Source organism: Musa acuminata, chromosome BXJ2-9 (genome assembly GCF_036884655.1).
Source record: "Musa acuminata AAA Group cultivar baxijiao chromosome BXJ2-9, Cavendish_Baxijiao_AAA, whole genome shotgun sequence".
Taxonomy (NCBI): Eukaryota; Viridiplantae; Streptophyta; class Magnoliopsida; order Zingiberales; family Musaceae; genus Musa; species Musa acuminata.
Genome location: NC_088346.1, coordinates 42422511 through 42448028, shown reverse-complemented (window position 1 = coordinate 42448028; position 25518 = coordinate 42422511). Strand labels below are relative to the sequence as shown.

At 37.1% G+C, this 25518-nt stretch overlaps 2 protein-coding genes and 1 non-coding gene across 6 annotated transcripts; 2 read left to right on the top strand and 1 right to left on the bottom strand.

The window, feature by feature from the left end:
• Positions 1-11733: 11733 nt before the first annotated feature.
• TRNAA-UGC (transfer RNA alanine (anticodon UGC)) lies at positions 11734-11806 on the bottom strand. Its single transcript has one exon. It is a non-coding gene; the product is annotated as a tRNA-Ala (tRNA).
• A 309-nt stretch (positions 11807-12115) lies between these two features.
• On the top strand, positions 12116-17312 carry LOC135623461 (serine/arginine-rich SC35-like splicing factor SCL30A). Of its 3 annotated transcripts, none has more exons than XM_065126459.1 (8): positions 12116-12259; positions 13290-13435; positions 15212-15289; positions 15932-16117; positions 16391-16432; positions 16607-16648; positions 16821-16946; positions 17025-17312. In XM_065126459.1, the coding sequence occupies exons 2-8, from the start codon at positions 13293-13295 to the stop codon at positions 17170-17172; spliced, it is 765 nt and encodes a 254-aa protein (XP_064982531.1). In that variant the 5' UTR covers positions 12116-12259; positions 13290-13292; the 3' UTR covers positions 17173-17312. The 3 variants fall into 3 exon arrangements, with proteins under 3 accessions (XP_064982531.1, XP_064982533.1, XP_064982532.1); XM_065126461.1 differs by having other exon boundaries at positions 12117-12259; positions 15956-16117; XM_065126460.1 differs by lacking the exon at positions 12116-12259 and adding an exon at positions 12352-12374.
• A 4475-nt stretch (positions 17313-21787) lies between these two features.
• Positions 21788-24689, top strand: LOC103998942 (IQ domain-containing protein IQM2-like). Of its 2 annotated transcripts, XM_018818138.2 has the most exons (10): positions 21791-22021; positions 22119-22653; positions 22724-22838; positions 22925-22990; positions 23083-23171; positions 23247-23337; positions 23431-23577; positions 23660-23752; positions 23838-23939; positions 24017-24689. In XM_018818138.2, the coding sequence occupies exons 2-10, from the start codon at positions 22145-22147 to the stop codon at positions 24542-24544; spliced, it is 1740 nt and encodes a 579-aa protein (XP_018673683.2). In that variant the 5' UTR covers positions 21791-22021; positions 22119-22144; the 3' UTR covers positions 24545-24689. The 2 variants fall into 2 exon arrangements, with proteins under 2 accessions (XP_009418847.2, XP_018673683.2); XM_009420572.3 differs by having other exon boundaries at positions 21788-22653.
• The last annotated feature ends 829 nt before the right edge of the window (positions 24690-25518 follow it).

Below are 25518 nucleotides of genomic sequence, written 5' to 3'. Positions count from 1 at the left end.
CATGCCATGTCAAATGTCATGTCAAAAAGCTTATTCTCCATCTTTTTGGATTAAAAACAAAGAGAGAGAGAGAGAGAGAGAGAGAGAGAGAGAGACTTTATTTGATGGACACTTACTATTCTGTTTAATTTTTTTAAATAATAAATGATTAAGATGAAATTTAATTTTAAAATCTTGTTTATCCATCATTTATATATTTGACATGTTTAAAAAATTTGATATATCTTATTTGATTAAGATTGTTGGATGAGACTTCCATCCTATCATAATCAGACTAATATTTTAATTATAAAAATTTATTAAATAAGATTTCAAATTCTTAATAGTTGTTGTTGAGTTTATTATATCACCATCAGACCAATATTATTAGTATAAAAATATATAAAATAAAAGTTTGATAAGTAGACATAATACATTATAACTATACTAATATTTTTTAGATATAAAAATTTATTAGATGAGATTACGAACCCTTAGCTCTTCGTGAGTAAGTCTAATACATCGTTACGATATTATTATTTTAAATATTAAAATTTTATCATATTAGACTTTAAAAGTAAATTATAATTTTGTTAAGTGATAGACGAGTTTGATATATCATCATCATCATATTTATAAGTAGACTCATTATATTAAATAAAATAATCAGTCTCACTAACCAATCTTATTATTTACATTCGTTTAGGTTTATATCCCTTTGGGAGAGAGAGAGAAGAAAAATTGATTTCTAAGTAGCTGAACAATATGTCAGAAACCTGAAGTTAAGTTCAAGATTGGAAGAGATTGTCATGTAATGAATGATCCAAAACTCCTTTCTTGACAAGCATGAAGAATCAGGTAGGTTGGTGCAATTAGGAGATTGTTTTCTTAGTTGATTGTAATAGGATTCATGATTGCTCTTCACACTCTCCACACACATCCACTACGGTCTGGTGTGTGTGTGTGTGTCAGCTAACTGCAAGTAGCTGATTTGGGGCAAGTAAACTTCTGGTAGCTGCTGGGCTATCATAAGATCACTACATCTATGACAAGCAGCCTTCAAAGTTTCCTGAGATCATCCTCATGATTGTGCAGCACCTAAAGTTGAAAGTGATCTCACTGCAAACAGCTGATGCTCCTCACAGTTTGATTGAATGAAATGGGAGGGCTGGTCCCTCACAAGATCATTAATCCTGTGACTAGTAGTCTTCAAGCTTTCCTGTTACAGCAACATGCTTTTCCATCACCTAAAGTTGGAAGGGAGCTCCTCCTCCCCATGGCTGTTTCTATCTTCACAAGGGCAGGTTGGAAGTTGGTGGCACGCATGCCATTGAATGATCATTCTCTCATGTCTCCTCTCACCTCTTATGATCTATTTAGATCAATGTATTTATTCATATCTATAAAGTGGTTGTTTGGATGATTTCAACCCTCATTCTCTTTTGTCATAAAAGAGTAGGCGATTTTCTTATAAACTGTTTATATTTTAAGCATTTTTCGATCGATATCTCTCGTTTTACTTTTTTTTTTTCAATCGGTGTCCATAATTTAAAAATATCCAAAATATTCCTAAAAAAATTTTATCAAATTTTTTCACTCATTTTTTATCAGTTTTAAACTATTACACTATTTTCATTTGGATCGTTTAGAGTATTTTTTAAATAATATTTATAGTATTTTACTGAGATATCGAAAACACTATAAATACTATTGAAAAACATTATAGATTGTATCTTTTTTATTGTTGTAGAATGTTACAATATTATATTTTTAAACTTATAATAAGTTTAATTGAGGTTAAGAGTTCATTTGAATCATTTATAATGTTTTTGAGTAGGTTTTACAATACTTCAATTGTAGTGATCAAAAGACTCAAAAATTTTAATTTTTTTTATTTCTATTTTAGTAATGTTATTTTTAAATTATTGTAAATACTTATATGAATTATAAAAAAGTAAGTTTTGATATCAATTAGCTCATTTTATTTTATAATATTTTTGTTGTGTTAACGAAAATACCGTAACAGACTAAAAACACTATAATAAATTAAAATACTAATATAAACTAAAATACTAATAGGAGAGAAAATATCTAAGGAACAGATTAAGTATTTGAGAAAAAAAAACATAGAATATATTTTATACTTAAAATGTAGATATTTTATAAGAAAATCAACCTAAAAGAGTAATCTTATCAAAATCATACAAACAAATTGAGTTTGGTCCAAAAGATTTGTGAATACATTGATCCAAAATTTAACTTGATTAAATTAAATACATCCAAGTTTTCTTTTCAATAATCAACAAGTAGATGTGAATTGATTACGTAGCTTGTGTTAGTTGTGGATTCTTTCTTGTTTGATTGTGACCCAAACTATTGAAGAAATAGGTAGATAAACTAAAGTTATTAGTTTAACAATCATATTTATGATAGATATTACATGACATCAAAATTTGGTCGATTAAAAATATGGTAAAGGATATGAAATCCATGTGCACATGGTATATTTGTATGTGTGTAATTGATGGAAGAATCACTCGTATGAATCCCTACGATTAATCTCCATCACAGTAAATATAATTAGAAATACTTTATTATAATAATTAATAATTATAGTTATCATCAAAGCACTAGAATATTTTCTCCATTGATGTGCAGCAAAACAGATGACATATATTTTCAAATTTCTAAGGTAAGATCTGAAAGTCAAAAATATTCTTTGATAATGATTATCCGACGAAACTTTGGGTCTCATAGTTATATAGTTTTGACTCTCTTAAAGATAAAATTATATTAGTATATGACTAGTCAAAATCATTATAAATCTCATTAAGCATAATCTCTTATGCAAATAAGTCTTCTTGTATGAAATAACAACTCTAAAATTTTTAAATATTAACAGTAATCACCTTTGGAATATAATCAACATTTATCATAACTTGATTTTTTATTTAATTTGTAATGAAAAAAATATATTACATTTCTTATGATCCATATTCAATATTGATGAATTACAATCATAAAACTTAATAATTTGAAAACTATTAATTCCATCATAAGCTACTATAATTAGTTGACAATAAAAAACTTTACATTTTGCTTTTATTAGTTGTAATATGTTTAATATCAAGAGTATTTTGAACCATACAGTCTTTCAAGACTTTTTGAAATTTAGCTCTATCTCAAAACACATGTACCAAGATATTATTTGGGTTACAAAATAATAGATATAAAAAAATATATAATAAAATAACTTTAATATCATTCAAATATCATATATGACCAACAAAAAGATGAACAATCATCGTCTTAAATGAAAAGAATTAGTATATTTAACAATACATAATCGTCTTAGCAATCATATTTAACGAGCGCTCGTTCAATATTTTTATATATGTTTTCACTTAAAATAATTCACTAGCCAATAAATCATAAGATAACGATCATTTCAATTTTAACTTCTTTTATTTTTTCTTTGATAAATTTATTTTCAAAAATATCATCATTATTATCATTTTTGCTAGTCATAGGTGCCCTACAAATCAATCACATAAGTGATGACACATGTGACATGATACAGTCTTTTTATTTATTATTATTATGATATTTTCTCACTTTATGTTGCTTGATATATAAATATATTGTGATGTCCATATATTTATGCAATGAGAATCGGATCGTGATGAGATCTCGATAATGAGATTGATTCACCTTTAAACACATACCATAAATAATCCTGGTCATTGGTTACTCAAGAGGGATATCGAGATAATCGAACAGACTAGTGTATTATATACCCGTCCATATAATGGAGACAGTTGGTCTCATAACTACTCGTGTGGGGATACTAGGGCTATATTGCAGGTGCTCATTGGAGAATAAGTTCACTAATTGATCCGCTCATGAAATGTTGAATGGTTGATGATACCTCATTGTCTGACAACGATTCTGTTGTCCCAGTGGTGTACCTGATTTTTAGATTTAAGACACTAAAGATGTTATGTACCAGTACTCTACTCTTTGATACCAGACTTATAGGTTTGAAAGTTCTAAATCTAGTACAATTGATCATCGGGAGTGGCAGCCAACCTTACGAAGGCTATTGAGTATCGATAGAGGATCATCTGCTCTTGATATTATGAAAGAAATATCCTATGTGTTCTTGCTCAGACAAATCCTTGGCTAAGGTCATTCGGATTGAGAGAGAAAGAGTTCTTTGGAAGAATCCGATTAGAGCGAGACTCAAGGAGAAACCATATTGGGCATGATAGCACCATGCCCTATATATGGTCTCTAGGATATTAGATGGATGAACGACTATAGATATATGGTAATTGAGGACAGATATGTCAAAAAGATTGGATTTCTCTATATCGTTTGGAGACTACGGCGTAGTGGCCTAGTACGTCTGAGAGTCGAGTAAATTATTATGGAGATAATAATTCATTAAACCATAAGAAGTTCTAACTAGTATAACTCACAACCAGCTTGATATTGGGTCTAGAAGGTCACACACATATGGTAGGTGTTATGACGAATAGAGGTTCAGATATGAGATATCTACCGGAGCCCTTATTTTACTAAATATCTAATACACCCCTGAATTATTGGATCATATGGATACGATCCAATAAGAGCCATTGAGAGATTATTGGATAGAGATCTATTAATCTAAGAAGCTTGAGTAGTTAGATGGAGATCCAATACCCAATAGGGCGGGATCCATTATGGTTAAATTGACAAGGAGCCTCTATAAATATAAGGGAACCAAATGGTCATAGGCTTGGCCTTTTTGGCTGCCACCTCCTATTCTCCTCTCCCCTTCTCTACCTCAGATAGTAGGTGTGGAGATTTAGACAACGATTCGAGGAGAATCTTCACAACCCCTATCATGTGGATCACCACTAGAGAGGAGGACGTTTGACTTTCTTTATCCTCTCCTACAAATATATAGGTTTTTAGGGATATACGATCTCCCTTAGTAAAACAACTATCTCACGTGTGGTTTTCAGTTTCGTAGGTTTTTTGCACACCAATCTTCGCACGATGACGAACACCTTTTTGAGAAATCTAGGATTTTTATTTTCTATTCTTTCGATGCACATCTGATATTGTCCCTAAATTTTCCTACAATGGTATCAGAGTCAAGTTATTTGTGCGAAAGATTAGTTTTAAATTGCATGTGTTGTGTTTGAGAAAATATTTTGACATCAAAATCATTGACGAAAAGGATGAGAGAGGGCAACAATTGTTGCTACCCTCGTAGGTTAGCCAAAGACTACTTGCAGCCTTGGTCGAGAGCTCCCTTAGGAGCTCTTAGCTTAGCCACCTGTGTGTAGGTGGCCGGTGGCCTGTGGCCTACAGCACCCGCAGGTAAGCAACCGCATGGGCGGCCTACCCACAAGGGCAAGTGGCACCCGCAGCGATGCCCACGGGGGCGACGATGTTTGTGGGCGCTGCGCCCACGGGCAGGGGCGGCACCCTCCCGGCGTAGTGGTCATAGCTAGCAGGGTGTTAGTAGCCACAATGTAGTAGGTAGGAGCTACGGTTTAGGCTTTTTGAAAAAGGATAGTTTTGCACCTCAAAAATTTTAAAATTCTAAATTGTATCTCTTTCATTTAAATTACTAAAATACCCATCATAATTCAGAAAATTCTTTGCATGTCTCTAATTTCATAAAAATATTAGTTAATTAAAAGATCATCATGAAATGGACATCACATAATGGCTTGTTTATGCTAGACAATGCTTCACATATTATGAATGTAAGTAAGTATAAGAGGAAACGAGATGAGGTGAACGATGCATACATGTGGCATTATAGACTACGTCATATCCACGAGGGAAGGATTCAAAAGTTACTAAAGGATGAATACATAGATCTATTCGACTATAAGTCATATGTTACTTGTGAACCTTACATTCGTGGAAAACTAACCAACTCTCTATTTAGTGAATTTGGAGAGAGAGCCACTGAGTTGTTGGAACTCATACATAGTGATATATGTAGTCTCATGTCAACTCATGTCACAGGTGGTTACTCCTACTTCATTACTTTTACTAACGATTTCTCTAGGTACGGATACATGTACTTAATGAAGTATAAATTCGAGGCATTTAAGAAATTTAGGGAGTATAAGAATAAAGTGAAGAACCAGACTAGAAAAAGTATCAAGACTCTTTATTTAGATTAAAGAGGCGAGTACTTGAGTACAAGATTCACCTAATTCCTCAAGAACTATGAGATTCTATTCCAATGGACCCTCCTTATACATCTCAGGTCAATGGTGTATCCGAAGGAGGAATCACATACTGTTAGATATGGTGCAGCCCATGATGAGTTTTGCGGACCTTCCTATCTCATTCTAGGGATACACCATAGAGACCGCAACTTATCTTCTGAATAGAATTCCAACTAAGTTGATAGTATCTACTCCATATAAAATATGGAAAGGGAAGAAGCCAATTTTAAGGTTGTTAAGATTTAGGACTGTCTTGCCTACGTTAAAAAATACCACCCCGATAAGTTAGAATATAGGATGGAGCGATGCAAGTTTATGTAATACCCTAAGAAAACTTGTGAGTATTATTTCTATTACCCCGACGACCAAAATGTCTTTGTATCTAAGAGAGCAGTGTTCATTGAGAAGGATGTTGAAGATATTGATCCTTAGACATATAAGGAGGCTATTACGAGTATAAACTTTAGAAAGTGGCAAGAAGCCATAAATTCTAAGATGAATTTCATGTTCTTCAACAAAGTTTGGAACCTAGTTGATACACCCGAGAGTATTGTACCCATTGATTGCAAGTGGATCTTCAAGAAGAAGATCGGAGTAGATGAAAAGATAGAAACCTATAAAGTAAGGTTGAAGGTTAAGGGGTATCGTCAAAGGCAAAGTGTTGACTATGACGAAACCTTCTCACCCGTAACCATGCTAAAATTCATCAGAATTCTATTAACTATTTGCAACACATTATAATTATAAGATCTGATAAATAGATGTGAAAACCACATTCTTCAATGACATCATCAAGGAAGAGGTGTATATGATATAGCTTGAGAGATTCGTATCCAAAGAAAGTTTAAATAAGGTGTGTAGGTTGCTTAGGTCCATCTATGGATTAAAGCAAGCTTCCCGAATTTGGAACATAAGATTTGACGAGACAATCAGATCTTATGACTTCGTTAAGAACGAAGATGAACATTGTGTATACAAGAAGGTAAGTGGGAGTGCTATCATGTTTTTGGTGTTATGTGTAGATGACGACATTCTAATCATTTGAGAATAATGTAGGAATGCTCTCCACAGTAAAGGCTTGGCTATCTAGATACTTCTCCATGAAGGACTTAGAGAAACCATCCTACATATTGGGAATTCAGATATATAGAGATACATATAAGAGGATGCTTCGCTTATCTCTATCTAAGTACATAGACATCATGGTCAAAATATTTGGCATGAAAAATTTGAAGAAAAATCTTATACCGATGAGACATGAAATATTACTTTCTAGGAGTATGTCCCCAAAGACTCCTAAAGAAAGGGCGGATATGGATAGGATATCATATGCCTTAGTAATAAGGTCTATCATATATGTCATGCTATGTACTAGGCCTGATATAGCACATGCTCTGAGTGTCATGGGCAGGTATCAGGCAGATCTAGGCTTGAAGCACTGGAAAGCAGTAAAGTATATCCAAAAGTACTTGAGAAGGACTAAGGATCTTTTACTAGTATATGGAGGAAGTAACCTTAGGGTTGAGGGCTACACGGACTCGAGCTTCTAGTCTGAAGTCGATGATAGCAAGTCTATTTTAGGATATATGTTCACCTTGAATAGAGGAGCAGTATGTTGGAAGAGTTCCAAGCAAAATACTATTGTTGACTCGACCATAGAGATGGAATACATTACTGCGGTAAAAGACAACAAAGGAGGAATCTAGATGAAGAAGTTCATCACAGATCTAGGAGTTGTGCCAAGCAGTGAGGAGTCAATTCTCTTATATTGTGACAACTATGGGGTGATTGCTCAATGAGGAAACTCGGGTCTCATCAAAAGTATTCTGAGAAAATTTTAACTTTTGAGAGAGATCGTAGCCTGATGAGATGTAGTAGCGGAAAGAGTTTCATCCAAAAATAACATTACAGTTCCATTGATAAAGTTGTTGTCTCATATTATCTTTGAGCGTTATCGGGGTTTAATGAAGTTTAAACACATATATGATTGATTTTAGGTCAAGTGAGGGATTGCTAGTCATAGTTACCTTGCAAGCCAATCACATGAGTGATGACACATGTGACATGACACGTAGTCTTTTTATTTATTATTATTATGGTATTTTCTCACTTTATATTGCTTGATGCATAAATATATTATGATATTTATGGATATGTGTAATGAGAATCAGATCGTGATGAGATCATGATAATGAGACCGATTAACCTTTAAACACATACCATAAATAATCATGATCATAGGTTACTCGAGAGAGATATCGAGATAACCAGATATACTAGTGTATTGTATACCCATCCATATGATGGGGACACAAGGTCTATAGTACAAATACTGATTTGAGAATGAGTTCATTGATTGATCCACTCATGGAATGCTAGATGATTGATGATACCTCATTATCAAACAATGATTCTATCATTCTAGTGGTGTACCTGATTCTTAGACTTGAGACACCAAAAAAGTTCTATATGAGTACTTCACTCTTTAATATCAGACTTATAGGTCTAGAAGTTTCAGATCTAGTACAACCGGTAATCGGAAGTAATAGTAAACCTTATGAGGGTTAATGAGTGTCAATAGAGAATCATCTACTCTCGGTATTATGAGAGGAATATCCTATATATTCTTGCTCAAACAAATCCTTGGCTAAGGTCATTCAGATTGAGAGAGAAAGAGTTCTTTGAGAGAATTTAATTAGAGCGAGACTTGAGGAGATGAGCCCGACATCATTATGCCCCGTGTATAGTCTCTAGGATATTAGATGGATGAGAGACTATAAGTATATAGTAATTAAGGACAAATAAGTCCAAATGATTGGATTTCCTTATATCGTTTGGGGACTACGACATAGTGGCCTAGTACATTTGTAGTCGATAAGTCAAGTGAATTATTTTGAAGATAATAATTTACTAAGCCAGAAGAAGGTTTGATAGGTATAACTCATAACCAGCTCGGTATTGGGCCTAAAGGGTTACACACATATGATAGGTGTTACGACGAGTAAAGGTTCGGATATGAGATATCCGTCGGAGCACATTATCTTATTGGATATCTAATAAGCTTTTGTATTATTAGATCCTATGGATGAGATCCAATAAGAGCTAATGAGAGATTATTTGATAGAGATTTATTAATCTAATATACTTGAGTAGTTGGATGGAGATCAAATACTCAATAAGATATAATTCATTAAGGTTAAGTTGATAAGGGGCCTATATAAATAGGAGAGAACTAAATAACCATATGCTAGATCTTTTTGGTTGTCACCTCCTCTCTCATTCTCTTCCTCCGATAGCAGGTGTGGAGATTTGAGCAATGAGTCGAGGAGCGAACATCTTCGTAGCCCATATCATGTGGATCATCACTAAATAAGAGGATGCTTGATCTCTCTCATCCTCTCCTATAGATCTACAGGATTTTAGGGATATACGATCTCCCTAAGTAACACAACTATCTCACACATGGTTTTCAATTTCGTGGGTTTTTACATACCAATCTTCGCACGATGACAAACACCTTTTGAGAAATTTGAGAATTTTGCATACGTAATGTCATCCCTATATTTCTCTATAATTATCATCATAATAAAATGAGTGATTTAAGTAGAGTCCTAAAACCCGAATTGACTTTCGTCTAATGTATCACCTAATATCTAGCTATATCATAAAAAAAATTAAAAATATTTTATCGAAAATAGGAGCCTTCTGAGATCATTAGAAAAAAATAATTTTTACTATTCATGAACCAATATAATAGTAAAATGTGTACCTTGGCTTGCATGAAAGTTTCATGAAAACTTTGATACATGCAATGTTTATTAACAAACTCTCATATTTAATAATAAACATCATTGAAGGGGAGAGAATTTGATGAAAAGTACACTTCAAATATTTTTAAAAAGTTAAGATAATTTTGACCAGTCCAAGTATGTGCTATGCTATTTTTGATCTGATTTTAAAAAAATTCTCTACACCAATATTTTACTAGGTATTTTAGATCAATTAAGAAGGTTAAATGTCAATCCATGATATTTCGATAAATAGAAAAAGACTTGGATAAAATTTAAAAATGACACACTATGCCAAATAAATAAAAAATATCAAAAAATTCTCTAAAATAGAAAAACACTAACATATATCCATATGGTATAATTCAATGCTTTCATGAAATATTCATGACATTTTGATAATATTTTTGGTAATCCATGAACCAATATAATAATAAAATGAGTTATAATACATTGGCTTATATGAAAGTACATGTAAAAACTTCTTTGATAAGCTCTTAGATTTACTAATAAACATCAAACAAGGGAAGAAGATTTGAAGTGCATAACTAGATGATTCATAAGAAATCAAACAATCCACGAACAGTAAAATAGATTACAATACATTGGCTTCCATGAAAGTATAACATGAAACCCTTGATACATGCAATGTTTTTTGACAAGTTTTCGGATTTACCATTAAATATCAAACATGGGAAGAGAATTTAAATACCACACTATTATAAAAACCCTATATGTATTTTATCTTATTTAAATAAGTCTTAAATAATTGAATAGTAACAATGACAACAACATATTTATATGATACTTTTTGTCTTATTCATTCAAGAAGAAAGGAAAAGACAAAGAATAATAGTAGCCCATGAATAGAAAAAAAATTACAAAAAAAAGAAAGAAATGGACAAGAAGAAAAGTGACAAAAGAGACTTAAAAGATAAGGTATTCATCAAGATTAGCACCACTACTAGGACAACAATTTACCACACAATCTAGTAACCACTATACAAGTTTTCTTAGCCAAATAATAATAATAATAATAATAATAATAATAATAATAATAATAATAATAATAATAATAATAATAATAATAATAATAATAATAATAAATAATAATAATAATAAATTAGTAATGAACCATTTCAACCCGAATCGATCATCAAAGCCTCACTGAACCAGCAATCCAAAAGTCACTATTTTGGGCAAGAAAATAATGACTTTGTTGCCTATGATAGATGGGTAAAACAATAGATACACTAAGGGGTGCTCATTGGATATTTTTCCAAGTAGGTGTTCAGAAAAACCCGAAATTAAGGTTTTTTTTGGAAAGAATTCATCTAATACTATATTATTCTAAAATAAAAAATTATATGATAAACGAGAAAAAAAAAAATAGGGTCTTCATCGAAATCAATTTCACTAGGACAATAACTTACCATACACTATAGCAGCCACTACACATGTTTTCTTAATAAAAAAAATATTAAACTTGAATCGATCGATAAAACCTAATAAAATCTAAGGAAACGAACGATCCAAAAGCCACTATTTTGGATGCAAAAATAATGATTTAGCTGTGTAGAGTAGATGAGCAAAAATCCAAAAGCCACATGTTTTCTTTGGATATTTTTCAAAGTAAGAGTGAAAAAAAGAAACCTAAAATTAAAGTTTTTTTTTTCAAGAATTCAGCTAATTTTATATTATTCTAAAATATAAAAAAATTTAAATGGAGATGCAGGGGATCGAACCCTGTACCTCTCGCATGCAAAGCGAGCGCTCTACCATTTGAGCTACATCCCCATTGATTCACTTTTTATTTTTATTATTATATAACGAATAATATACAATTAAATGAGATGAGTGCAAATGCAAAACACTCCGTACTCCTCCAATCAGATTAACTTGCTTTCTTGGATTAACATAAGTATCCATACTAATAGACCTAAATAGGTAATCATACAGAAATAGAGAGTTCATCTCATTAGTTAATAGAGAATTAATGATCTCTCTTTAGGCCCGATGGGCTAACTTTCTCATTAGCATCTCTTCAGCCCAGTTGACGCCGCTTGCGCCACGAGTCGAATCGCCGCCGTTGGTTCAGAATTTGTAGCACGGTCCGCCGATCGTACGGTCACGGTTTGCTGCCGTGAGGAATCGGAGGAAGCTTCTCGAAAGAAAATTAAATAAATATCAATAACGAAAGGAGAGGAGAGGGTCTGAGAGGCGTCGCTTTGGAGGAGCCTTCGATTTGAGGTAGGCGTCCCCTCCTCGTTAGGGTTCTTACTGGTTTCGATCTCGTTTTCCACCTTTGGATCCTTTATCTCTGGTCTGGGAAGCTTGGATCTCCTTTTGTACGATCAGTTTCTTGGTATGTTTGTACTAGGGTTTCTTGATTTAGGGTTCTTTGTTTACTGTAGAACGTACGCCTGCTTCTCCCTTTTTGGTTATTACGTTGTTGTTATTAGATCAATTGAATCGGAGATTTGCAGACTGTTGTTGCCTAAATTTCATCCTAGGTTGAAGATGTGATGAAAGAGCTGGTAAATCCGAGTGAGGTCGTATTGTCATCACCTGTTTCTAGGTGCTGGAAACAGAGATCTTAATGCTCCTAATGTCGTTTTGCAGAATCACATGTTCGGATACGTTATCCTTGTTATCCTAGAACCGTCCTTCCAAGTGCTGCAATGTGAATTATTGCTTTGTTGCAGCTATTTCCCCTTTCGATGTGAAGTGTTCAAGTCAGGAACGCTGTGTGAATGGCTATATTGCTCTCTTGGGTGTAGTCTTTGTTGTTAGTGCCTATAAGGGTCGAAGGGATTTCATCTGAACAATGTCCTTGTTGGTTAGGAAAAGAAAAGTCAAGCCTGTACAAGTGCAGTTATTCACAAGGATGATGTAGTAGGCAAGTACTTTTTGGTTTAGGTGCAAATATCTCATGAAAAATGGCTCAGTGTTCAATCTTGTGGGACAAAGAAATGTTGTTATATGAATCAATTTAGTAACTGGTTAGTTACAAAGTATTGTTGGATCACACTATATTTTTTGTTTGGACATCATTTGAACTGTATTGTTTGGATGAAAAGGAGATCTAACATTAGCATTTTAATTTAAACCTAGAAAATTTTATGGAAATCTTAATTTTTTTTGTTTATAACGATTTTCAACAGTTCACTTAAATGTGTCATCTATGCATGCGATATGCTTGATTGTTTGGACCTTTCGATCTCCTATCCATGCACGTACATGTATCATGATCTATTTATAGATTGGATTTTCTTTGAAGAGGATGAGGGGCAGAAGCTACAGTCCATCACCACCAAGGGGTTACGGGAGAAGACGTCGCAGTCCAAGTCCTAGAGGTCGCTATAGCAGCCGTGGTAGAGACCTCCCAACCAGCCTTTTAGTTCGGAATCTTCGGCGTGATTGCAGGTTTGTTTTCACATTTTTGTGCAAGTTTTTTTGTTCTCCGATAAGTAAATTCTTGCATACCAAGGGCATCATACTAGTGTCAGATAAAGGTGGAGACTTTATAGCCTTTCTGTTCCAGTGATCTTGGTGTTAATATGAAAGAAGGCTTTGGCCAACTTATTTTTCTGCTGCTGTTTGAGAACCTAAAACAACACCAAGCATTCTGCTAGAAAAGGAGAAGGGCCTAATAATTTATATGTAATTTGTCATGGTTCTCTGTTCGCATCAACTTTTGGTAAAAATGACATTTTACACTTTTTTTGTGTGTTCATTATTTTGGGCAGAGATTGGGTCCAAATATAGCAGCTTGGTGGGCCAAAACTTACCTGTACTAGTTGAAAAGTTATTATGAAATAAATAATGGTTTTGTCAGTATTTGATCAGTGAGAGATTGAGTTAAAGGATCCCATCGTGTGAAATAAGTTTACATGTTATACACGGCGTGAATTATGTGTTGCTTCTCTTATTTATTCGGTAAATTAGCTGAACTATATGTAATACTGGTATATAACTGTGGCTATCTGAATAAGTACTTGTACAGTTAAAGGCCTCAGTGTTTAGGGTTTGTAGAAAATTGAATTCTATAGTATCTAATGTTTTCATTTCAAGGGGTGAACTGTGCTGGTATATGATGGATCATATAAGGCGCCTAAATATTTCAAGAAGGCTAAGGATGGAAAACACTGATATGATTGAGTCTATAAAAATAGAAGGAAATGAGCTCCTTCGACAGTCAAATCTGGTGGAGTGCTATTCTGAAAATTTTCTTACTTTCACACTTTTAACAATGTTTTTATTACAATGATAAGTGATATGTACGTTTTTGTCATATGCTGGTATATGATGGATCATATAAGGAGCCTAAATATTTCAAGAAGGCTAGGGATGTAAAACACTGATATGATTGAGTCTGTAAAAATAGAAGGAAATGAGCTCCTTAGACATTCAAATTTGGTGGAGTGCTTTTCTGAAAATTTTCTTACTTTCCCACTTTTAACAATGTTTTTATTACAGTAATAAGTGATATATACATTTTTTGGCATAATTTTGGAATCTTTGGATGCCAACATGTGACATTGGGTCATGTAAAACAAGATAAAGGATAGATTAGGATCATGTGTCAAGTTGTTATTGGGCACTCGTTTGGTATTTTTCTGAATACAAAGCTTAATTTGCACAAATATTTAGGAAAAATAATCTGTCAATTGCTTTTATATGCAATATATGAGGGGGAACAGGTCTGCTATAGGATTTGAAAGCGAGTAGGTTTTTGCAATGGTACTGCACGCAAGAGTCCTCTGATGTTGAGAGGGTGATGAGGGAGTTGGAAAATTCTATGGATAATGAATTTTGTTATAGTCGTATGCTTACAATAATGTCACAAGCAAGGTTCGTAATTTTATATCGTACTTGAGTAGCAAGAGTCCTTTTCTTCCTTCTCCCTCGGCTAATATCGTCCCGTAATTGGCGGCGATGATTGAAATCGACCGTCACCAATCGATTTCGTGTGGTAACGGGGCAGAAACAACCCCAATCGATGGTATCGCTCGGTAGCGGACAGATCGGTACGTATCGCCCGGTATGGGCGGTATCATTCGAAATTAAAAACCTTGGTCACAAACACTAGAAACATTGAGCTTTTAAATCCTTTGTTTCTAGCAATGATTTTATTGCACTTCAACACTTGTTTGTTTGATTGGTGGGAATAGCCTAATATATGGTGCTTTATGATTGCAGAGCGGAGGATCTTCGTAGACCATTTGGGCAGTTTGGCCCTCTTAAGGATATCTATTTGCCACGTGATTATTACACGGGGTAAGTGGGACTGTTGAATCTTCCGTTTACTAGTAATGATATCTGTCAATTTAAGCATGCTAGTATTCTGATGCAATAATGAGGTACAGTCTAGGAGATTGAATTATGTTGACTAATGTTATTATGTAACTTTGTGAACTATAGCTATGTTCAGAAATGCAACTCATGAGCTCACAAGTTTGTTTAGTGTGCTCCATTTGTTGTACTCTACATCCTTCTTTATTGCATGTTGATTTTTCATTAAGGCTGTTGAGTTTAACAGTGAAATTAGAGTTTGAAGACACAAGTCGAGTCTTGAGAGTTATGTTCAAGAGGATGTAAGTAAATGAAGATAGTGGCTAGTGAGAAGAAAAGGAATTGGTTTCTTGGTTAAATTTTTGAAGATACCAAGTCTTGAAGAATTTGAAGTCATCTATAAACTCTGAAGAGTGAAAGGTCAGCGGCCAAGTGCTTGCTTTAACTTGAATTTCTTGAAACATCAAAATTTACTTGAAGCATGCTAAATATCTGAGACATGTTCTCTATTATGACATTCTATATTTCTTTGGACTTTCATGATTTAACAATTATTGTTAGTAATGTACCCACTAAATGCAGTTGCCTTGTGATATGGTCAATTCATTAGGATCTCACTGAACACAGTTGTTGTTTTTTCCCCCTCGCAAGAGAGCCACGTGGATTTGGGTTTATCCAATATGTCGATCCGGCTGATGCAGCTGAAGCTAAGTACCAAATGGATGGGCAAATCCTTCTTGGCAGGGAATTAACTGTTGTATTTGCTGAGGAGAACAGAAAAAAGCCTTCTGATATGAGGGCAAGAGAAAGAAGGTACGATGAGCCTAACTCTTGGCATTGTAATTTTATTTGAAATCTATGCATAGATTGAATATCCAGTTCATTTTTGATGGATTAATTTATCATATGGTAAGGTAATCTCTCTCTTCTTGGTGGCTTGTTCATAAGAGATCGTTTGTCTGGCTTTGTTTGTGGGTTTACATGCTTTCCTTTAGTTGCTCTACCATGCTATATTTGTTACACTAGGTGCTTGGATTGTCAAGGGGACCCTAATTCTGGTTTTAATATTTATTGTTGTTTTGGTAGGGATCGTGTGTATGATTCCCGAAGATCACCCCACAATTCACGGTAATCCCTCTTTCTTGGTGGCTTGTTCGTGAGAGATTGTTTGTTTGGCTTTATTTGTGGCCTTACATGCTTTCCTTTAGTTGCCCCACCATGCTATATTTTCTTATGTTAGGTGCTACTGTATCATCAAGGTGACCCTTGTACTGGTTTTAATATTTGTTGTTGTTTTCATAGGGATCCTGTGCATGATTACCGAAGATCACCCCGCCGTTCGCGGTAATCCTCTTTTCTTGGTGGCTTGTTCATACGAGATTGTTTGTTTGGCTTTGTTTGTGGGTCTACATGCTTTTCTTTAGTTGCCCTACCATGCTATATTTGTTTATGTTAGGTACTTGGATGGTCAAGGTGATCCGTATACTGGTTTTAATATTTATTGTTATTTTGGTAGGGGTCCTGTGCATGATTCCCGAAGGTCACCCCGCCAAGCACGTTCTCCTTACTATTCGCACTCGCGTTCTCGCTCGCGGAGCCGTAGCTATGAGTCGCCTTCTTCAAAGCGGCAGCACTACTCAAGGTAATATGCTTATTTGATTGGTGGTTGAAATAAGATCCAATGATCTTTAAAATTTGTAATTTGCTTTTGCCTTGGCAGGTCTGCTTCGCCCCAAGATAAGACGAAGCACAGGGAGAGGTCATACTCCCAATCTCCTGCAGGTAGCAGGTCACGCAGCAGAAGTCCTGAAGGTTTGCCGAGCAAGCCATCATCACGCCGAGAAAGGTCTCTTTCTGTTAGCGGGTAAAGTAGATTTGAGTATGATGTGGAGTGTACTGGCTACGACTATATAACTCATTTGGCTGCTGTGGAGGTTGCTCTTAGGTTAATGTTGCAACACTGAAACTGAAGTTTAATATGGACTCAATACAATCAATCATTGGACGACGGTAAAGATAATGCTTGGATCTCGTGGAAGTCTGGTTCGATTTAATGATTAGTTATCATTCATTCTAGCATGATTGGAAGCGTTTGATCTTTAATCCATGTTAGCGGTCAACCAATCTTTGTCGTTGCCATCAGTTCTTTCAGTAGCATTGTTCCACCCCGGAATCTATCTTCTCAAAAGCAATTGTGATCAGATCCAACTGTGTGTGTGGGAAACAGAGAATGGACGTGCGATGCGAGATGATGGATCGGCCATGAGTGACAACACAGCTGTGCTGTTTCTGTTGCCAAGCTGGCCGTCCACATCTCCATCCTTTGACCTCCTCGTTTGTATGTTTGCTGATCTGTTCTTTCATCTACGTCAGTGTAGACTTGGCTGCAGCTACCACTGGCTGTTGTCTCGCCATCCCCATCCCCATCCTCAGCCACATCCACATTTCAATTATATCCGTGACGTCACCTTACAATTATTTGCACACGAACAGACAGCTTAGAAAGGTTCATTACTCCGTATGTGACAGCCATGGCCTGCAGCCTGCCTTGGTCAAGCCTCATCCACGTTAGCTTCTTACAAGTCCCAGAAACCAGAACACGAAAATTACAGGGATCTACGTACGTTTGTTCTGGACCACTTTCTTTGGTGCATCTTTTCATTTTAATGCACCGGGGTTCATCTTAGATGATCGTCCATGACTTGATTGCAAGGAGTTATGTGGCACATTCAGCTAATTAATTGCTTCAAGACAATCATTAGCATTCACTCATGCACACAACTATCAGCGGTACCAAAAACATGTTCTTACCACAAAGGGAGGGAGGGAGCTTCTTCAGGTTCATTTAGCATGAGCTCTGTTCAAGCTGAGCGGCTGACTGCAGCCATTTCACTGTTGTGTTCTTCCCTTTTTCAACGTCAAACGTGCCGACGCGCTCTTCCAACTACATAGACAACAAATCTTAACTACATCGCGGCGGTACGCGTCCCTCGGCGGGTCTCCGTTGTTTTCTTCCTGCAGGAAAAGGTTACGACCAATGAATGAGGAAATGATTGAGAAGCGAGTGAAATGGACAGCGGAGAAGCTGAGGCTTATCTTTCAGCGTCGGTTGATCTTTCCGTCTCGTCCTGCCAGCTAAATGAGACTGCCAGCTGCTGTTATCGACATGCGCGTGCATGGAGTCGCGAGTAGGTATGCCTCACTTCTTTTAGCTCACAAGCGTGTACTCTTCGTTGGAGATGGGATGCATGGGAGATCCAAAAAGACAGATGGACGTGACGATGTGCATTGGCCCCGCTCCCTCTCTCTCTTGACCTAATCTCTCGATAGCCAAGAGCTGGCTCGTGAACTGGTGAGTTTGATCGATGGATTCTGAACTAAATCGGTGGGCATTTGTTCTCGGGGTTGTTCAGCCGCAAAATTTGCCTTTTCTGAATGACGGAAGTCAGCAGAAACGGAGGCTTACCAATGTCAACTCTCCCTCCGTTTCCAATGTGTACACCTTGCATGGTCATGGGGTTGGCACACCAGCTACTACTATCACCTTTTGAACAGCTACATGTTTAGCTCGAGGACTGGAATGTCGGCGTTTGCCACGAGAGTAATAAAAAACATCATTCACGCTGTTGTTTCGATTAAGATATGTGAGAAGCAGAAACAAGCACACAGGTCAACAAAGCTTAGGTTTCTTTCTCATGAATCATATGATATCTGAGTAGTTGACATTATCAGCAACTAAGCATGCTGATGATATGGAGGTCAAACATGGCCTTGGTTTAGTAAGGTTCAAATCGATCCTTGCACTGCTCTTTTCTCTGAGATATTAGCATGCAAATTTTGGTTTATAGACATTTTTTTACATGAGTGAGGCTGATATGGTGATTATCTTAGGTCATTTGAAACTCAGTAGATGTAGTCCGGTCAGCATCTACTCAATATATCGTATCTTATGGAAGATTACAACAGAGTCCACTGAACATTTTGCATAAATAGAACATGTAAAGCAAATATTTCCTCGTTAAGTGACACTGTCAAATCTAAATTTACTAAACAAATATTAAACTCATTACGGGCATTTGATGCATAAAACGAATGAATACATATTGACTTGACCATCGAAGGAGTTTTGTCAATCAAATGCTCGATGTATTTTTTTGTAAAAATAAAACAAGTGATATGAGATACGAACTCTTCCAAGATAAGGAATACATAACAAAGATATTTTTATTTTTTAAAAAATATTTTTTTCCTCAACTTAGTTTCAAATTCTTAATGACATTTTCACTTTTGGACGCGATAGTACTAAAAAAAGAAAAATCCTAGGTTGAATCAATTTTGTCAAATCAAAATCAAGACCATCAAAATTGCTATATCAAATGTAAAAATAGACGCAATTATATATAGAGATTATTTCCGCGACTCATCTTTGAAGAGTTTAGGATGGAAAGAACATTCATACTATTGCTTCAAGGCCTGTAAATGAATAAAAGACAAAGAATAGATCAAGAAATTGGTACATTTCATGTCAAAATAAAAGAAAATTTATAATAATAAGTTTCCATTTTTATTACAGCATGAAGTGCGAGAAGCCGCATTTGTTGCCACATCTTTCCATGCATAGCGGTAGGTTTCCGTCAACCCTAGAAATCTGAAACATCTCCACCTACAAATCTTTAGGGGGGTGTGTGTGGCTGTGATGAATTCATACTTGACTTTTACCCACCAAACTCGCCGCTGACATGATCAAGCTTCACATCACGGTAGCTTAGGGTTGAACACTTTGCCACGGAAAGTGGATTTAAGGTGTGGGTTTACTTTTGATGTTTTAGAATGTTGACTAGGTGAAGGTCAAACTTCAAATCCTCAAAGAAACAGAACTTTTTATGCGTTTGTTCTCTGAAATTGCACCAAGTCAAACTTGCTTTTCTTGCAATGAGAAACTGCGGTCAATCCTTTTTTATGTTTAGACTTGCGAATAGTTCATCCCTCCACGCGTTTACACCCTTCCAAATCTAAGAAAAGTCAACCCAAATCTCACGTAGCCTCCACCTCAATACCTGCAGCTTTATCCTCAGAAATAGAAACAATCTCTTGATCTTATTGTTTGTTCTTTTGAGACTGTGCAGTACTTATTGGTGGTCCAGAAATGGATTGGAGTTGAAGCCACGGTGGGTTCCCAGTGGATAGATATTGTCGTACCATGTAGATAACGCGACTTGAATGACATGACTTGACATCGTTCACCTCCATGGATTTCTCCAAGACTCTGACTTTTCTATTGGATGGAGACAGATCTCAATCCGAACGAGTTAGATCTGCAGTGACGTTGGTGACAGGAGTTCCACATCCGTACCAGTAAGGATTAACAGTCATTCAATCATCACAGATAGTTCAATCTTTTGCATCAATCCGGGGAAGAATCCTGCGAATCTGAGATGTGGTACTCGATGATCATGATGATGAAGCTCAGATGGATATTTGCTGCATGAACAGATGAATTATCCGAGCCGACATGACGCAGAGCTCTCACAGCCGGTCTTTCTGATCTGAGAAGACTACATACCACCTAATTCTCAGTTCAGTTCTTCTGATGCAGATGTTTTAACCACTAGGAATAAATGCTGAGCTCCAGATGATGCATATGCCGACCATTTCTCGAGTTATTTCAGGGAGTGTGAGCCATTGTTCATTGTAGGGTTACTGCTGTTTGGTGGCAGGTTACTGATTCAGCTACAGAGCTCTCTCTCTCTCTCTCTCTCTCTCCCTCTCTTGTTTCGGGTTGGATTCGGTATTGGCTAAAACAAAGGACTACATGAGCCATAAACCACTGCAGGCACAGATTTTGAGATGCCAGTGTTCACCATCAGCTGTCGCAGTTTCAGGGTTTTTGGAACTATTTTTTTGAGTTTCCTGCAGCTTCAAAGTCTACATGTTCTCTAGTTTATACTGTTGAGACCAGTGACAGCCACACCATCAAGTACTTTGTCTGCACAGAGAGAGAGAGAGAGAGAGAGAGAGAGAGAGAGCTTTGATTTTGATGAGATTAGCCATAAACCAATCCTCATTTTATCTTACTTAAGCCAAAGAAAAGCCACCGATGGACTCTCTTATGAATGCTAGTTATATTCTCTTATTAATATTTGGTAAAAAAGAATTAGTGTATGCAATAATATTATATATGCATGTAGAATAACATGAGAGAAGCTGATCACGTCATGGGTTTTGTGAGAGCTGAAGACAATAAATTTTGTTGGAAATTAGAAGAAGAAAACCTCAATTTAGTTTTATTTTAATTATATATATATATATATAATTAATATGTTGGATATTTTGATCACATGAAGTGTTAATGTTATAACATACGCCGTCTTCGTCGGGCACGCACGTCGGTACCGCTATCTTTCCGTCTCCATATTACCGTACAGCATCTACGGGTGGATTCGCTAATCGTAGCAACTCACGTGGTCGGAAACTTTGCGCCACCGTCCTCCCACCGTCTCCTTCCTCCCTATTTAAGCACACCAACTCAGATTAGCTCCTCCAGCAACAAATAGCAGAGACTGCTCCCCTCTGCACCCTCTTTTAGGCGAATCCCCAGCAAACCACCCTCTCCTTTCTCCCTACCACGCCCCATTCCCCAACCACCCCCCTTTGCCTCTCTCTCTCTCTCTCTCTCGCTCAAGTTATTGTGTGATCCCCAAGACAGAGGAGGCTAAGGTGAGCTTGTTGTGAATGAGTCAGCATGTCTTTGCTCTTGGATTCGTCTTTCTTGGAATCAAAATGAAACCTGCTGTTTCAACTCCTTGTTTGCAAGCTGGGATTCGATCATCCCCAAGAAACATGAGATATCTGAAATCGAGAACTCTTCCACCTCATATCAACATTGGAATTACCTTCCCACGCTCTGGATCGAGTTACAACTCCATGAATGATACGTTGGAAACCCTCATCATGGGAATCATTAGGTTCGGTGATGAACTGAGGTTGAATCCCAGGTTCATCAGCTTCAATGGCGCTGACTCCGAGCCTGCTATCCTCAAGGCTTTTGGTCCCAGAAAGCTGCTGATCGAGGGATCCGTCAGCTCCAGCAGAAGGGGAATGGATCCCTTCCACTTGGAAACAAAGATCTCGGTGAAGAGTCCTCGCTTCGAGCCAGATGCGTCGGCAATATCTGATGATCCCAAAAGGTTGAGGTTTAGCACTCCCTTGAAGAAGAGGTCGCTGGAATCAGCTTTGATCGGACCTGACAGCCCCAAACATGGGGCTGCCGTGAAGCTGCAGAAGGTCTACAAGAGCTTTCGGACAAGAAGACAGCTCGCAGATTGTGCAGTCCTTGTAGAGCAGCGGTGGTACGAGCTTTACTGGATTGCTTCTCTTCTAACGATAGCATCGGACATAAACTCATTCTGTATGTTTCAGGTGGAAGCTGTTGGATTTCGTATTGCTCAAGCTGAGCTCTGTCTCCTTTTTCGTCATCGAGAAGCCCGAATCAGCAGTTTCTCGATGGTCGAGGGCAAGAACCAGAGCTGCCAAGGTAGGAACTTCTCACTGTTACTGGCCGACAGATCATGTTCTGAACGCAATTCCATCATCATCAAGATTTCCATTGCCGGTTTACAGGTTGGGAAAGGCTTGTCGAAGGATGAGAAAGCTCAGAAACTTGCTCTGCAGCATTGGCTGGAGGCGGTGAGTCTCACAGATCATGCAGCACTTCTCTGCATCTCATCCTGTTATTGACATGTTTTACTTAGCCAGCGAGTGCTGTGATCTATCCGCAGATTGACCCTCGACATCGGTACGGCCACAATCTCCAGTTCTACTACGACTGCTGGCTTCAATGCGAGAGCACGGAACCCTTCTTCTACTGGTTAGCTAATTCAGCCCCGTTTCTTCTTCCTTGGTCAGAGTACATGTGCCTTAACCCACCGCATTTGATTGTTAGGCTTGATGTTGGAGAGGGAAAAGAGGTCGATCTCGAAGACCAATGCACTCGATCGAAGCTTCAGCAACAGTGCATCAAGTATCTCGGCCCAGTAAGCACTGTCTTTGACCACCCTGCAACACTGAGCTGCTGCTAACATTATTAGCTTTACATGTGCATATGAACATGTTGTCTTCATGTGCAGAAAGAAAGGGAGGCCTATGAAGTCGTAATTGAGGATGGAAAGTTCATGTACAGGCAGAGCAGGCAACTCCTGAACACATCCGGTGGCCCAAAAGATGCAAAGTGGATCTTTGTCTTGAGCACATCAAAGAATCTATATGTTGGTCAGGTGAGTTCCCTATAAATCTCTGCACAATGCAAGGTTTGGCGTTTGATGTGGGATGACTGATACCATGCACTGCACACTGCAGAAGAAGAAGGGCACATTTCAGCACTCCAGTTTTCTTGCAGGAGGAGCCATCTCTGCCGCAGGCCAACTAGTTGTAGAAGATGGAGCTCTCGAGGTACCAATTCATTCACTTGTATGATTTACTTGGACATATGTGTGTATGATTTACTTGGCGTACTGATTCGGTCACGATTTGGTAGGCTGTGTGGCCTCATAGCGGCCATTACCGCCCGACCGAAGAGAACTTCAAGGAATTCATGAGCTTTCTTGATGAAAACAACGTGGATCTTTCGGATGTTAAGGTGAGCAAATCACTCGTACGTCCTTAATTTACAGTGATTCAAACCTTGATATTGAGAACCATAAATGAATCATGCAGAAAAGCCCAACCGGAGAGGATGATGAACGCGATGGCCGACTCAAGAAGAGCCACTCTGAACGAAACTTGGCTGAGAAGGATATCACCCCTGCAGATCCTGAAACCACAGAGGACGCCTCTTCCTCCGTGGCATTCGAGGTAGCCAACGTGAGTAGCTTTCTCGCCGATCTCAAACTCAGGGGAGAAGAATCATCCGATCGACAGCAACGCTACATCTTCCGGAAGAAGAACCTCTTCTTGGAGGAGGGAGAGGAGGACGACGAGGGATTTGTGCCGTCGGAACTGATACTTCGAAGGATCAACTCGAAGAAAGGGATCGGATCGGGACAGCTGGGGAAGCAGCTGTCCTTCAGGTGGACGACCGGCGCCGGGCCCCGGATCGGGTGCGTCCGGGACTACCCGTCGGAGCTCCAGTTCCGTGCGCTGGAGCAGGTGAACCTCTCGCCGAGAAGCGCCGGGGCGTCGAGGTTCGCTTCGCCACGGACGGCGGCACGCGGAACTCCAACAGCACAGCAGCAGCCATACTAACGTGACAGTGTCAGACAGACGAAGGAATCAGTCGCTTTGAATCAGAGTCGGTGTGTGTATACGAATTGGATACAGATGTGTGTTAGATTCATTTGGTTTTGTAGGTCTGTAGAGAGAGAGACTTCACAGAAGCTGTGTGGAAGTTCTGATGGATCAGCAGATGGAAATACTATTAGCTTGAAGAAATTTGTCGAAACCTCCTGTGAATAGACGAGCAATCACAACATGCGAGGGAAGGAGACTTGGGAGAGAGAGAAGAGAGAGAGAGAGAGAGAGAGAGAGAGAGAGAGAGGATTTCCACCTTTATTTTTTGGCGTGGCATGTAATATTTTACATCAAATCTATGTCATTTAGGTTTGATAAGATTTATAGATTTCATGATATTTTACATCAATCATATTTAGTAAGGATTAAGATCCGAAATCTCATCCAATAAATATAATATCAAAGAAATTGGTTTGATAATAATGTAGAAGGTTTGAAACATTATCCAACAAAAAAATTTTAGGATATTCAAACCAATATTAGAAACTCAATTAATGTATACTTTCATTAAACTAAAGTATATTGATGGATAGAGTTCTTAGAAAAACCAAATCTATGTATGATGAAACAAATCATACATAGATTTGTGATTATGTCTCATTCCTGTTTTAGATAGGGCGAAATAGATGAAACAAATCTATTAATTCTTTTGTTCTAAATAGTATGATAAATCTTTGACTAAGAAATAGAGATAGAGATTAAGGAAAGTATCAAATGCAACAATTATCTCAAATGAGTTGATGATGATGATTTAAGTTTGATACACCATTCCTTGGTACAAGTAAAATATGTTGGTTCTTGATATTTAGATCCAAAGATCAGAATAAGTTAAGGTCTATATAATCCTTTTGGGTTAATGATATTAAGAGAGGCCATACATACATATAATGATTCGATCAAACTGAGCTCGGCCCATTTCATTGACCAAC

Bases quoted from the DNA above. Each gene is read 5' to 3' on its own strand.
- LOC135623461 (XM_065126459.1), top strand. From the start codon at position 13,293: ATGAGGGGCAGAAGCTACAGTCCATCACCACCAAGGGGTTACGGGAGA. The intron at 16,433-16,606 runs GTAATCCCTCTT...TTGTTTTCATAG, and splicing joins AGATCACCCCACAATTCACG to GGATCCTGTGCATGATTACC. The intron at 16,649-16,820 runs GTAATCCTCTTT...TTATTTTGGTAG, and splicing joins AGATCACCCCGCCGTTCGCG to GGGTCCTGTGCATGATTCCC.
- LOC103998942 (XM_009420572.3), top strand. From the start codon at position 22,037: ATGAGTCAGCATGTCTTTGCTCTTGGATTCGTCTTTCTTGGAATCAAA. The intron at 22,654-22,723 runs GTACGAGCTTTA...TGTATGTTTCAG, and splicing joins GTCCTTGTAGAGCAGCGGTG to GTGGAAGCTGTTGGATTTCG. The intron at 23,172-23,246 runs GTTAGCTAATTC...TTTGATTGTTAG, and splicing joins ACGGAACCCTTCTTCTACTG to GCTTGATGTTGGAGAGGGAA.